This window comes from Crinia signifera, chromosome 2 (genome assembly GCF_055691185.1).
Source record: "Crinia signifera chromosome 2, ASM5569118v1, whole genome shotgun sequence".
Lineage (NCBI taxonomy): Eukaryota > Metazoa > Chordata > Amphibia > Anura > Myobatrachidae > Crinia > Crinia signifera.
In genome coordinates, this window is record NC_139218.1 from 166,083,186 (window position 1) to 166,098,930 (window position 15,745).

General features: G+C 42.5%; 1 protein-coding gene across 1 annotated transcript in view; it reads left to right on the top strand.

Annotated features, from left to right (window-relative positions):
• Positions 1 to 15,745, top strand: part of LOC146060196 (synaptotagmin-2-like) — a 135,007-nt gene that overhangs the window by 92,857 nt on the left and 26,405 nt on the right. Inside the window, exons 4-5 of the mRNA XM_083173165.1 lie at positions 11,200 to 11,322; positions 11,817 to 11,984. Of these exons, the coding sequence (XP_083029291.1) occupies positions 11,200 to 11,322; positions 11,817 to 11,984 (291 nt within the window). The remainder of the gene's footprint in view (positions 1 to 11,199; positions 11,323 to 11,816; positions 11,985 to 15,745) is intronic.

The following is a 15,745-nucleotide window of genomic DNA, read 5'->3' on the forward strand; positions in this document are numbered from 1 at the left end:
AAATCCCTTTCTTGCCCGGCCGGCTGTAGTAGGCATGCACGAGATCTTGCTATTATCGCAAGATGTTGATCGCAGCCCAGAGCCAGCAGCAGAGGTAGCATTGTTCCTGGAGTGGGAATAGGACAATGCTAGCCCTGGGCCGGGGTGGCTTAACAGCAAATTATGCCTGACAGGCAGTCATGCATCACCCGAACGGCTGAGGCGCATGTTAGGTGTGCTGATAATACATAAAAAAGGGTACTTATGTAGTATCTGGGCGCTCGATTTTTTGATTGTATGCCTTAAGTTAAGGCATACAATCAGATGCGATGCGATGCCCCGATTTTTCCATAGGATTCAATGTTAAAATGAACTGAGTCCATTTTAACATGGAATTCAATGGGAAAAAGGGGTCCTTTTCATACCCCTACTATCCAAGTGGGCATGGAGTTGGATATAAACCTTTGGCGAGCGTAGCGAGCCACCGAGCCCGAAGCGTGGCGAGCGAACGGTATTCTGTGTCCCCTCGCGGGGCTCGCTACGCTTGCCACGCTTCGGGCTCGGTGGCTCGCTACGCTCGCCACAGGTTTATATCCAACTCCATGCCCACTTGGATAGTAGGGGTATGAAAAGGACCCCTTTTCCCATTGAATTCCATGTTAAAATGGACTCATTCCATTTTAACATTGATTCCTATGGAAAAATCGGGTCCATCGCATCGCATCCGATTTGGTCGCATGAGATGCGATCCGACCCGATTTCTAAATCGGTCGCCCAGATACTACATAAGTACCAAAAAAAGCAATCCCCCCTCCCCGGTTTACCAGCATTAAGTGCAGCATATGCACTTAACACTGGTTAATACATCTAAACCATTATAACTATTTTTGGAAATGCAACTATTAATAGTGAAAAAGAAAATGCCACAATCTTTTCTAGTTTTTATAGTTATTGGAAGCACAAAAGTAAGCAATATAGGTTTGTTCCATATGAAAATACATCTGTTCTGGGGTCCTCCTGAAGAGAGCTTAACTGCTGATCTGAAATTAGGCTCTAGCATAGCACAATTCTCTTAATTAGTGCTCAAAACTCTGCACTGTATAATGCAGTTCACATTTAATGGCAGTTCAGTGGCAGTCAGCATGTAGTTTCCCACATAATGTCTCCATGGGCCTGATTAAGTCTTTCGCTGCTTAGCAAGCAGCTTATTTCCATCAGAGTCCGCCGAAGAAGGGGCAGGCTTTGACGTCATAAACCATTTTTTATTGCCTTCACTTTGTATTGCTTTCACTTTGTATACAAATTACATCCAATAGTAGCTACAGTAGTCTACTTGATCACCCTGTTAACAGCTACTTATACTTTCAGAATGGTCTGCAACAAGCTTCCATTATTTATCTAGCACAACCTGTAAAATGACAGCTGGAACCTGATTGGCTGCGATTGGGTAGTTTCTCATCATCATCTCATTTGCCTCTTTACTCAGGGTATTTGGAGTCTGCAACCTAAACTCATGAGGGCTTAATCTAATAATGATCCTAATAATTACAAGTGGCATATTTAGTTTAGTATGAGAGAGATATTAACCAATACGCTGCCTGTATTTAAAATAACATACCTCTCTGACAAGATCCCACAGGCTCACCCTCCCCAACAGTATCCTCTGCTGTGTTACTCATAGATTACTGCTGGTGGTGTTGGGCTGCTGAGTCTTGAGCATAGTCTGTTTGCCATCTGCAACTGCCATGATACAGGATGTGTGGGCTTCATCTTCCTGTGCATGCTCTGTAGACCTTGCACAAAGGGGTATACAGACGCAAACGAACATGTGAAAGTAACACTTTATTGACGTTAGGCTTGTGTGTGCGACGAGTCTCCTAAATAAATAAAAAAATAGCATATAAAATGCAAATCAACATGTTACAGCATAAGAAAAATGGATGGCTTGGGATCACTGCTCACAACGACACATGAGCTTAGGTCGCAATCACCAGGTGTCGTAGGCCAGTGTAGAAGTGTTCAAGGGGATGCGTGCGGAGGGAATGATACCACTGGGATATTCTCCTGCAGCACACAGCTCCTGCCACAGTGGAAGATCCTTCACTAAATACAGGCCAGACTCTGGGAGCAGCCATCATCTACAAGGGATGCTGGACTAGTTCCAGAGTGATTTAACAGAGTGACATGCCCCCTTTATATTAGGCTGTGCCCCCTTTTCAGGCAGGTGCACCTCTGGCAAGCAGGAGATTGTGTATCAGATGTCTCTAAATCCAGTGAAGCATCTGCAACCATGGCAGCATTTATTATACCAAATTTAAATATTAGATGGTAAAGTTTATTTTTTTTTTCAAAAACTTGATTTTATGTTGAATGACTCTAAAGACAAAATATGTGAGGTTATGAGTAGAGTGTATAGAGAGGATGTAATCGGGTAGGATAGCTTGTGAAGGTTCTGTGGGCAGTTCTGGAATCTGATAGGCTTGCCTGAAGAGGTGACTTCTCAGGGAATACTTAAAGGTTTGGAGGTTTGTTGGTGGGAGGGCAGTAATAGCGAGTGCCCATTGATGAGAGATACAATTCTTGTGGGCTTGGGTAGGAAGATATTCTTGATATAGGAGCTCTGGTAGGAAGATATTTGTGATATATGTGAAATGAGATGTATGTTGGGGTAGTTTATTTAATAGGCTTATGTGTAAGTAATTTATATTTTTAAATATATTTTCATGGAGGAACTGATAGACTGGATCAGAAGATGATGGATGGTTGGTGAGGAGGAAAAATGCACCTTCAAAATGAATTGTAGTGGTGAGAGTTCTCTTTTTGGGAAGACCAGTGAAGAGGCTATTGCAATAATCAATGCAGGATATGATGAGAGCATGGACTACTGTTTTTTCAGTGTCTTGTGAAAGTATGGTCAGATTTTGGAAATTATTTTTACATGTATGTAGCATGATGTTGAGATGGCTTGAATGTGGAAACAAAGGACAGTTCAAAGTCAAGGCCTAGGCAGCGAGCTTGTGGGGTAGGGTTGATTTGTTGACAGAGATTTCAGGTTGGTAACTACTATTAGTTGGTGGAAATGTAACTAGTTCTGTTCTGTAAATAATCAGTAGTATCAGAAGTATCGCGCCGCTATGATACTTCCTGCTTCGACTCATTAGCGAGGCGAAGCAGGAAGGGACATCGACAAGATGTATTAACATCTTGTCTGCCGAAGCGGGGGAGCGTTAACTCCCCCCTCCGGCGATGTCCCTTTCTGGAGATAGCGCATCAGTTAATACTGATGCGCTATCTCCTGTCCCCCGGCCGGCCGCACTGGGCATGCGCGGGATCTCGCTGTTCACGCGAGATCCCCAGCGCAGCCCAGACCTAACAGCAGGGACAGCGCTGTCCCTGCTGTTTAGATAGGGCTTCGCCAGCCTGAGGCCTGCTATCATTTTGATAGCAGCGCCGATATGGACAGGGGCGCATAGCGCCCCTGTCCATTACCGCATCCCGGCACGATCATACATGGGGGAGAAGCGGTATCAGTGCACATAACGTGCGCTGATACCCCTTCTCCCCCATAACGACGGATCATACATCTGCCCCAATAATAGAAAATTAAGTGAGGAACGACCTAGACTTTGCAATGACCATATCATTAATTATCTAAAGGTGCCCACACACTAAAACGATCTTTTTATTTTTTTTTAAAATTGGCAGATTTTACCAAAAATTGGTCGATATCGGTCGGATGCGCGCTCCCGTGGATCGTTTGCTAAATCTTCTGATCTTGCATGCTGCATGAAAGATCAGAAGATTTAGCAAAAGATCCAACACACATGGGATCCAGGAACGCATATGGGATCCTAAGAGAAATCTTTGGTAAATATGTGCGCTTGCCTGAAATATTTTGTCCAGGACGGACAAAAGATGTCAAGGCTAATTTATGCGTATATCTTAAGATCGCAGATCTTTCTAGTGTGTGGGCACCTTAAGTCTGTGCTGTCTGTCTGGAATGTTGGGAATGAAAGTCTGAATAAAGTGAGTTTAAAGAGTTGCGTGACTTAAAAAAGTGAATGTCGGCAGGTCTTTCAAGTAGCTTGGAGTGGCATGAGAGATGGGATGGTAGATTGAAAGAGTCAGGGCCAGAACTTTAAAATGGGAGTAATCACCTCATGCTTGAACAGTGCTAGAAAGATAACTAGACATAGATTACAGATTGTAGTTAAGATTGGAATGAGTAGAAGAAACATATCTTTAATGATATGTTTTTCAAACTATTTTGCTCTGGGACCCCCATCATACAATAAAATGAATGACAGGACCACAGCAAGTTACTGCAGAAGGTCATCACGTCACGTGGAGTCAGCGGACAGCACATACATGGCAGCATTTTGGAGCCACAATATGATGGGAGGAGTCTAAAATAACAGACAGTTCAACGGATTTTTCAGACTCCTTGAATCACTGACTGAAATGAGAAAAGTAATCAGCCTCATGGTCAGCAACATGGAGTCATGACCCCATGCTGAGAAGTTCAGAAACCACTTTGGGAACCCTGGTTTAGCGTATAAGATCAAGAGGAGAGGTAGCAGACAGTGGCGTAACAATAGGCCCGCAGACCCCGCGGTCACGGGGAGGCACTGTGTAAGTTCAGGCGCTGGGGGTCTGCCGGGCTATTGTAAAGCCGCTGTGCTGCGGCCAGGACCCGCAGATTTACCTCATCGATCCCGGCTCCCCTCTTGCCCTGACTTGTGCAGTGCTGAAATTAAAATGGACCATCACGCAATGTTCATAGTTACACCACTGGTAGTAGAGTAGGTAGATGATAAATAGTGTAGCTACTTCATAATCATTTGTGGGATCAAATGAAGAGAAGGTACAGTACCAGAGGGTTCAGGTAGATAATTAAGCAGGTTACTGGCTTTGGAAGAGCATATTATTCATCTTTGGATCTTATCAATCTTGTCCTTGAAATGGGAAGCAAGATCTTATGCACTGATAATAGCTGGTGAGTTTAGTGAGGGAGGGATAACTAGTGAATTAAATGTATTTAAAAGTCACTTAGAGTTATTAGCTTGAGCAGAGATACTGGAAATGTGTTTGAATGGCAGTGTCCAGGACATTATTATAGAATGGTAGATATTCTTATATGTTAGGAGTCACTGTGACAGCTAGATTTTACTTAAATCTGCCTGTGCCTGAAGAGGTGTGTTACAGAGGTAATGGGTATTCTACCATAGGTCGAGTACAGTAATACCACGTTCTCATTGCCGCCCCTGCAAAAATTTGGGTTTTTGTTGCTGGGTCTTTGGCGGGGCACAGATCATCTCAGCTCACAGACCCAGTTCATACTGCACCTTAGTCCTGAGAAATTTCCGTGTCTGCCCCATTCACACTGGTTCCCTGGTCTGCCCTGCCAACAAGTGTGAGGAATCTAAGAGCAGCTTTTATTGGTTGTTGAAAAAGCAGCTTTGATTGGTTGTTTCAAGAGCAGCTTTGATTTTTAATACGGGCACCACCACTCTTCCTCTGGTTGAGATCATGCACCATGGAGTACTGCTTATGAAGTGCTTTAAGTTTGTTCACAACCTGTTGCTGGGTTTTATGGATGCCACAGGCAGACAGTATGTTTGATATGTTGTAGCACACTGTCGAATCCTTGACAGTGCCAGTCACTTGCTTGTTTATTTCCTCCTCCCTTCTCACAGCCAGCAGTTCCAGCACCTACTCATCCCTCCTGGGAGTCATCTCCTCTCTGCAGCATTAAATGGATGTCACCTGATCTTATTCCCCAATCAGCTCGCTTTTTCACATTCTGTGTAAAAAACTCAGGTCGTGCCTGTTCACACCGGTGGACACCTGGGTAATTCCCAGGAATAACCCTGCAAAAAACCTGTATGTAATTCCCGGGGCATTACACCCTGGAATTTCACTCACACCCGTTCACACCCGTGAGACGGGACATGGGAAATGACTGCTTCCCTGGCAAAACCCGGGTTTTTGCGGCAGTGAGAACTTGGGTATAAGATCTTGGTTGTGTAATTGTGAACAGTTGCTTATTGGAACACAGATGCATATATGCAGGAGTTAGCCATGTGTAGGAGGCCAGGGGTCATATGCCTGATTATGATGATGGCAGTATTCAGCATTATACCCCTTTAACACCGCACTTGTAAAATGGTATATTGCCATTTTTTTCACATTTCAACATGTTTAAGGCTGCAGTGGGAAAGTGACAGAGTTGATTTACCGGTTAAAGATAACCGGTATTTCAAAACGTTTAAAAAGCAGAGTCCTACACGTTTCAGAGCCGTTTTTTATGCAGTGAGAATGGCTCTGAAACGGTATTTAGCAAAAAACAACAGATTACAGACCTAACAAAAACAAACAGTTGTGACAAAAATTTCACACAGTAGCGCTGGTCTTCACTGGTGGTTTTCCTATATCAATATTTAGTATGGCATCTCGGTATATACTTAATTTTGGAGTGTGGTTGTAGCTCTCTTTTTTAGGAGACAATTGTGAACCTCCTACACATGCAAACAAGAGAAACTAGGTGGCAATTAAGAGATTGACACTAAGAAAGCGCAGCTGCACTCCAATAATCACTCACACTAAAAACTTGCTAAGCCATATAAGCCTCACTAGAGACTATAGAAATCTGCCTCATTGAAGTGCCTAAACAGGACCTTATATGTTATATGTTGTATGTCTTGTCTGTATGTGGTTTTTAAATATTGTATTCATATATAAAATATATTAAATGTATTCCATTCTTTTTAATAAATGCAAACTAATGTGGAATAAATATTGTGGATTATTGGAGTGCAGCTGCACTTTCTTATGCTGCTTTCAGACCGCAAAACTGGCTTTGACTCTGTATTTGGAAACGTTTCCAAAAACGGGTCTGCCAGGTAAAACCCCTTTCACACCGCATCTCTTAAACGGTATATTACCGTTTAAGTGCGTTTTTTTTTACACTGGCAGACCCGTTTTTGGAAACTTTCCAAAAACAGGGTCAAAGCCAGTCTTCAGCGCGCCCCCCCCCCCCCCCCCCCCCCCCCCGTGCAGCCGGTACCTCCGTTGCGTGATCCGGCACTGCAGTTGGTCGGGGAAGCACTTATGAAAAAAAGTGTCTTTCAGAAAATGGCTGCCCCATAGGAAAACCAGTTTTAAAAAACTGTCTTTCGTATGGGGGCAGCCATTTTCTGAAAGTCACTTTTCCTATAAGAAAAGTGACTTTCGGAAAATGGCTTCCCCCATACGAAAGACAGTTTTTTAAAACCGGTTTTCCTATGGGGCAGCCATTTTCCGAAAGACACTTTTTTTCATAAGTGCATCCGTCCATACTGCCGGGATCCTCAACACAGGAGGTACCGGCTGCACGGGGGGGGGGGGAGGAGGTTTCTTAAACAAAATGGGGGGGGGGTGTTTAGCCCTAGGGGGGGCTCCAGGGGGTGAAGCGCAGTGAATATTTAATGAGCACTCATTAAATATTCACTGCACTGGGTCCGCTCATTGGCTGAGTCCTAAATACCGTTTCAGACCCGATTTTGATGCCAAAATACTGGGTCTGAAACTGGTAGGACCCTCCATTTTAACCGTTTTAAAAAAAAAATGCCTTTTTAAAACAGTAAAGTGGTTCGGCACCTTTCAGACCGCACAGATTACCGTTTTAAAACGGTTAAAAATCGGCAAAATACCGGTTTTTAAGTGCGGTCTGCAAGGGGAATAATCTACTGCAATGTCAAAGCTCAGACCCATTTTAAATACCGTTTTAAAATACCGTTTTTTAAAACGTTTAGGCAGTGTGAAAGTGGTATTTGTGAGCCAGGTGTTATTGGCTAATTTCAACTAATAGCTTTCTATGTTGCTAAACAAATATTATAATTTGGTTTCGGTATGTATTTTAGCAAATATTTATGATATGGGAGAGAAGAGACAAATGTTTGCATTATAAAGGTTTATTGATAACTAAAGTAGTGATGTGCAGATTCAAATTTTTTTTTGCATGTAATTAGCGCAAGCAGGATCACCAGTAAAATGCTGTTTTGAAATTCAAGTAAATCCAAACCCACACACATATCTTCTTTAAAGGAGAATTTGCATTTTGCAAGCAAAATAAATTGGTAAAAACATAAGCATACAGGAAGTGTAAAATGTTAATCTAGCATAGACCAGGCACATACTACTGGTGCATGCCTGCTTGACTCATGTGTATGTTACACCCGAGAGCTACCTGGTTGATCCGGCCAGTAGCATATGCTTGTCTCAAAGATTAAGCCATGCACATGTAAGTACACACGGCCGGTACAGTGAAACTGTGAATGGCTCATTAAATCAGGTAATCCGGTAGCTCCTCAGCATTGTAAACAAACTTGTATTTAGGCCCTTATTCTGGTTCACTCACAAAGGCAGATTCCTTCTCAAATGGACAAAACCAAGTGCACTGCAGGTGGGCCAGATGTAACTTGTGCAGAGAGAATTAGATTTGGGTGAGTTATATTGTTTCTGTACAGGGAAAATACTGACTGTTTTATTTTTACACTGCAATATAGATCTCAATTCAAGTAAAACCCCATCCAAATCTAATTCTCTCTGCACATGTCTGCCCCCCTGCAGTGCACATGGTTCTGTCCATTTGAGAAGGAATTTGCCTTTGTGAGTGAACCAGAAGAAGGGCCATGGTGTGGTGATTCTCTTTTTAGCACCAACCTTCTCAGAGATATTATATGTTTTTTATTTGTAAGAAATGGTTCAGTGGGTGGTTATGCACAGTCTGGCATCAGTGCTGGCATATTCATTGATGTCGGTATTCAGCGTCAGTCTCCTGGCTGTAGTCTGGATGCCAGCCTCGGTATTGTGAACACCAGCATCCCCAATGCATACCTTTCAAAACTATTACAAAATAAGTAACTGTGTTATATACACAGTTCAGTTGTCTCTTTTTGTAAAACCAAATGGTCTTCAGTAAACTGCATCTTCGAGAAAGCCATAACAGTGGCAAGGGCTGCAGGACATATATTCTGTAAAAAGATGCACATACAGAGCCTGATTCAGACCTTTTAGCAAGGCTGCAATTTTTGCAGATGGGCAATACCATGCTGCACTGCAGGTGGGGCAAATGTAACATGTGCAGAGAGAGGTACACATAGTAGATACTGTATAGCTACAGACGGATCGGGCAGCAGGTTCTCCTCACACACTGCCTGATCCGTCAGGACTAACAACACAAATGGGCACCACTGAGCTGTGAATCACTGGTGTATCACCCTTACACATAGCATGATGTGCCAATATAACTTTAGGTACAGTATATTGGGCATCGGCTGTGTTGCACAGTCAAAGTGATATATCTGTGAATGATGCCGTTCACAGATAGATATATCAATGGTACACACTGGCCGATGGTGCATAGATATATTTTGGCCATTAAATTGAACTGCCAATATATTGGCCACTGTGTACGCACCTTTAGATTTGGGTGAGGGTGTTCAAACTGAAATATAAATTGCAGTGTAAGGGGGCCTACACACCTAGCAATTTAGGGGTATATTCTAAGTGATCTCACTAGATTGCTTAGAAAAGGCCCCTTGATCACTCGGTATGTTGGGGCCTAGCGATAGCGATGCACGGCCCTGCGCGTCACCATCGCCCTGGCAATTAATATCCAGCACACTGGATAAATCTAGGCCCTGACAGATTGCTCAGTACACAGTGCTGACACATCGTTGTGTGCTCAGTGATCTTGCTGAGAATTCTGGGCGATCTACCATCACTCTGAACACTCAACGTTGTCGCTATGTATGTAGGCCCCTTAAATATAAAGCAGCCAATATTTACCTTGCACATTACAACAATATAACTCCCTCAAATCTAACTCTCTCTGAACATGTTACATCTGCCTTGCCTGCAGTGCAACATGGTTTTGCCCACCTGCACAAATTGCAGCCTTGCTAACAGGTCCAAAACAGGCCCAGTATACCAAGCCATGCACTAAAGAAATAAAGGTCTCCTAGTGGTTCTTGATAAATGGGGCAGATTGATAGACATTTCGGAAATATATTTAAACTGTTTGTTACTGCATGGATAGAAGGTGTGGTAAGCCATAGGAACTCATTTAATAAGGATTTGAATGCTGTACGACATGTCAAAATATGTGTATTCGTCTTGATAATACCCAATGACCGCTTCACAAAAAATCGCTATTAACACACACCAGGCGACATTTATTAAATAAAAGTAGGCCGATCTCGGTCGGATTCATAAGAGAATGATGCATGCTCTGCTCCTGGCATGTGTTGCTACCAGCTCTCACTTTTCTATAATGGGATACAGTCAACAGGTCGACAATAAAAAAGCCGAGAGTCTATAGGTCGACCACTATTGGTTGACACATGATAAAGGTCAACATATCTTAGGTCGACACAGGGAAAATATCTACATACCTTAGATGAACATGGTCAAAAGGTTGACACGTGCAATAGGTCGACATGGGAAAGGTCAACATAAAAAAGGTTGAATTAAAAAAAAAATGTCAAAACAAGTGTTTTTTTTCATTCTTTACTATGCAAGTGGATATAGTTAGATTATAATAGTGTGCCCAGCATATCGAGGGTACACGGTACACTTATACCGTGTTCAATGGTGACGTATATGTCTACATAGACACCAAAAAAAGTGAAAAATGTATGTTGACCTTTTTTCATATCAACCTTTTCCATACCCACCTTTTGTCAGCCAATAGTCGTGAATCTATTAACTTTCAACATTCTTGGTGTCGACCTTATGACCCATACCCTCTATAACATGCACGGTTACCTGCTATGCTGCTGGAGTCATTGCAAATAACACCTTTAATCCTTAATGCTAACAGGTGACAGCATGATTACAGAATTGGAATTGGATAACAATTTAAGAGTGCGCATTATATGTACAATTATGGTTATATGACATCTTATTTTCCCTTTGTGATGTTTAAGGAGAACACACGGATGTCTCTTGTTTGATACCATGTGAACAGGATGCATGAAGACAAGGCACACCTTGAGCTGCAAATCATATTTGCATTCTAGTTTTGGGTTTGCACAGTAAAGGCTACAGTAGTTTCTTTGAGATGATGCTTTTACAGTTAATATACAGCTTGACGCTCAACAATGTGTTCAGTACCACACCAGTAACAAAAAAGACAACAAAAGTTACATTTACTTCTCTGCTCTGCAGATGCCTTAGGATGATGATGATGATGCTGAGACTGGTTTAACAGAGGGTGAGGATAAGGAGGAGGAAGAGAAAGAAGAAGAGAAGCTGGGAAAGCTACAATTCTCACTGGACTATGACTTTCAAAGTAACCAGGTATTTTGTACAGTGCCGGACTATGGGCCTCATGGGCCTGGATCTGAAAATGTTCAAGGGTCTTTCATGAGAAATGGAGGTGGTGATGACAATGCCATGTTGCCTGGCATGTAGATCCCATACAGTATAAACCCCAATGTCTCCCTAAATATTTCAAAGTACATAAATTGCATAATTTTGTGTGTAAAAATAGAAATGCCATTTTAATGCTTATGATTTATGGCCAACTATGTGGCCAGCTGGTGATCATGAATCTATTTTTATATGGAGGCCTGGAGCAAATACTCCATCTGCCCCATTGTTAATTTGGCTCCGATTTTGGGGATGTTTTCACCCTTGCTGTTACCATTCCAATTTCTAATAATACTGTCATAGCAATAGATTTTATCAGCAATGATATCAGCCATGTGACTATGGCTTCTTTATATATTGAACACCACTGCAGATGACACTCCTATATTCAATTTGCATTTTCTACCTATCCTTTCAAACAGATCCAAGTTGGGGTAATACAGGCCACGGAATTACCTGCACTGGACATAGGCGGTACATCAGATCCCTATGTGAAGATTTTCTTTTTGCCTGATAAGAAGAAGAAGTATGAGACCAAAGTTCATCGGAAGACACTTAACCCCATCTTTAATGAGACGTTCACTTTTAAGGTCAAGCAACCCTCTATAAATAAATTATTCAGTAATAGGTGTAAAGAAGATTATTATTCATTTCATCACTTGTTTTACTGAATCCAAAAGTGCACATGATGCCTCCCTCTAAAGTTGCATTGCATTTTTCATAATAGTCACTGATTTAAAGAAACTCACACCAGCATTATCTGGAATAATGTAGTCTCCTCATGCAACATTTTTCCTTGCAATGTGCCTTAATTTGCAAAGTGATGCTGATTAAAATGATATTAATTTGCAAAGTGATGCGGCTGTATCTGCGTATGAAATGCTTTGCTACAGTGTTTTCAAGTTGAAAAAGTCACACAAAAATAAGCCCGGCGCAATAGAGTCACACATTGGTCAAGGGTAAAGAGACTTGTATGGGAAAGGGGATAGATGTATGTGGACACAGCCACATTTCTGTCCATATCAACCAGTGACATAGAGGGAGATGTGTTATAGCGGCGCATATTGTGCCGCTATAGGTGAAGCAGGAAGCAAAACTATTGAGATGTATCAACATCTCATTTGCCAGAGTAGTGAAGTGAAAACCCTCTGCCTACCAGAGTCAACAGTGTTCCACTGGGCATGCGTGAGATCTCGATACTATCGCAATATCTTTCCTGCAGCCCAGCAGCCACCACAGCCAGGGACACACCAGGGACAGTGCTGTCCCTGCTTTCAAGGTGTGGCAACTTTAGTTTTACCTGTCAAATTCAGTAGTGCATACATTGTCCAGTACATTGGTGCACTCTTAAAGATAGCTGCACTGATGATGTAGTTTAATACATACAATCATAGTACTGCATGAGAGAACATGGAGAGAACCAACCAGTAACTGCCACACTTAATGTGGGATGCGGTCATTTGGTCTACAGCATGATGGTCGACAGTCATTAGGTCGACATGGGAAAAGGTCGACATGGGAAAAGGGCGAAAGGTCATTAGTTTGACAGGTCGTTAGTTCGACAGGTCATTAGTTCGACAGTGTCTAGGTCGACAGTCAAAAGGTCGACATGGGGTTTTCACTGTTTTTTGAGCTGACGTGCCGACAGATGGTATTTCATGCCCTACCATCCACTAGGGCGTGGTGGGAGAGTAAATAGTGTGCCGAGCGTATCGAGGCACCGTGCCTGACACATTGCAAGTGCAACGAACGATGCGAGGGGATGCGGTGCACTTTAAACTGTGTCCATGTCGACTGTGTTGACATTCAGGTAAAAAAAAAACAGTGAAAAACCCAATGTCGACCTTTTTACTGTCGACCCAGACATTGTCGAACTAAAGACCTGTCGAACTAATGACCTTTCGACCTTTTCCCATGTCGACCTAGGCCCATGTCGACCTTTTCCCATGTCGACCTATTTCTGTTGACCTAATGACTGTCGACCATCATTCTGTAAACCAAATGAACCCAACCCCTTAATGTTTGCAGTTACAGTTTTATTCTCTATTGCCATATAATTCATCTTACCCATAGTTATTGTGTCTAGATTCCAAATGATGAAAACACATGGGGGGAAATATAATAGGGCGTGAGAATCAGAAAGTGAGAGATTTTGGAGAGTTTGCCCATTTTTTTAAAGTAGCAATCAATTACATGGCAACCTGGTTTTGCAGAGTAAATAATTGAAAACTCTCACAAAAGCTCTCACTTCCTGGTTCTCAAACCCTATTACATTCCACCCATAAGTTTAAATGCATACATTAAAAACATACAAATGTAATAGGGTGAGAGTTTCAAAAAGTGAGAGATTTTGGGAGAGTTTTCCCATTTTTTTAAAGTGGCAATCATCTACACTGCAAAACCAGGTAGATGTTGCCATGTAATTGATTGCTGCTTTAAAAAAATGGGCAAACTCTCAAAATCTCTCACTTTCTGAAACTCTCACCCTATTACATTTGGCCTCATATGTTTAGCTAGAATTATTAATACATTTAGCATTTATTTCACTGTGTACTAGTGCTGGATTATTAAATATGCAGAATAGGCACCAGCTTATAAATCCCGTGCCTTTTAGGGGCCCCATGACAATGGATCAATTAATATTGTTAATATTGTTTTTATTTTGAAAGAAAATTACAATTAAGCTTTCTTAAATATATTAAAAAAGTTAGAAGGAATCATTAAACTCAAAGAAAGGAAAACGTCACAGTAAAGGCTCTCTAGAGAAAATACTGTATTAATGAACCTATTAACAACACATAGACATCAAATTCACAGTACAGTTTCCAGATTATAAAATGATGGTTGGTAAAATGCAAGCATTTATTAGTAGACAATTTGTGAGTGTGGGCCCCACAATTATAACTACCTAGGGGCCTTCACAGGGTTTAAGGCAGCACCACTTTATGTTTGCAGTGTGTAATTAAAAGATAAGTAGTGGTGTTTCGGTACTTGTTTCCTAGCACGGCGCCACCGATTTACATTGTATGGCATCGGGTCTGTGAAATCGGGTCGCATCGCATGCAATGCGATGTGATTAGACACGATTTTTAATTGTACAGCCACCCTGATGGGTGATTCCTATGTTAAATGCCCCCCAGACCCGATTTTTAATTGTCTACCCACCCTGATGGGTAATTAGTATGTCAAATGCCCCCCATTGTTAACGCCACGATTAACGCCAACCCGAAGCCTGGCGAGCGCAGCAGTACGTGTCCTCCGACCTTTTTATACCCCCACTATCCACGTCGGCGTGGAACTGATTTTATATAGTGTGGTGAGCGCAGCGAGCCCGAAGCGTGGCGAGCGCAGCGTGCCCCGCGAGGGGACACGCATTGCTTCACATGTATTCTGCGTCCCCTTGCAGGGCTCACTGCGATCGCAACGCTTCAGGCTCGGTGGCTCGCTGCGCTCGCCACACTAGGTAATATCAACTCCACGCCGTCGTGGATAGTGGGGGTATGAAAAGGTCGGAGGACGCGTACCGCCGCCCCTCGCGGGCTTACTGCGCTCGCCACGCTTCGGGTTGGCATTGATCGTGGCGTTAACAATGGGGAGGCATTTGACATACTAATTAACCATCATGGTGGATATACAATTAAAAGTCGGGTCTGGGGGGGGGGCATTTAACATTGTAATCAGCCATCAGGGTGGCTGTACAATGTAAAATCGGGTATAATCGCATATCGCACGCCTCTTCCTCAGGACGGACAAGTAAGGGTAAGTGCAAGTGCTAAATACCCTTACCCTTACTTGTCCGTCCTGAGGAAGAGGCGAATGCCTTGAAACGTAGAGTGTATGGACAATCTATAATGCACCTTTAATAAACCTACCAGCTTTTTTTCATCTCAAGTCCTGTGAGTGCTGCCTCATTCCGCCTCCCCATCTCTGGGAAGGGGGGTACCCCTGCATATACTACATTTTCAGGAGGGCAACCAGGCAGTTAACCTTTGTCTTCAGAGTGCCGGGTAATACAGACTATATATATATATATATACTGTTTACACACAAACAGCATAACCCCTGGTTGTGTCTTTCTTCACCGTTGATTATTGCTGAATTTGAGTCACTCGTTGATATATATATATATATATGTAGAATATATATATATATATATGTAGAATAATAATCCAATGAGGGCGCTCACCACAGTCTTATAATGAAAGAATTTAATCAAGGTACATCACCATTCCATATAGTGTAGTCTATGTTTCGGCCACTAGGTAGCCTTTCTCAAGACAGGACATCTGTAGATGTCTTCACAGCTCCAGCGTGAGGATGAGAAAGGCCACCTAGTGGCCGAAACGTAGAC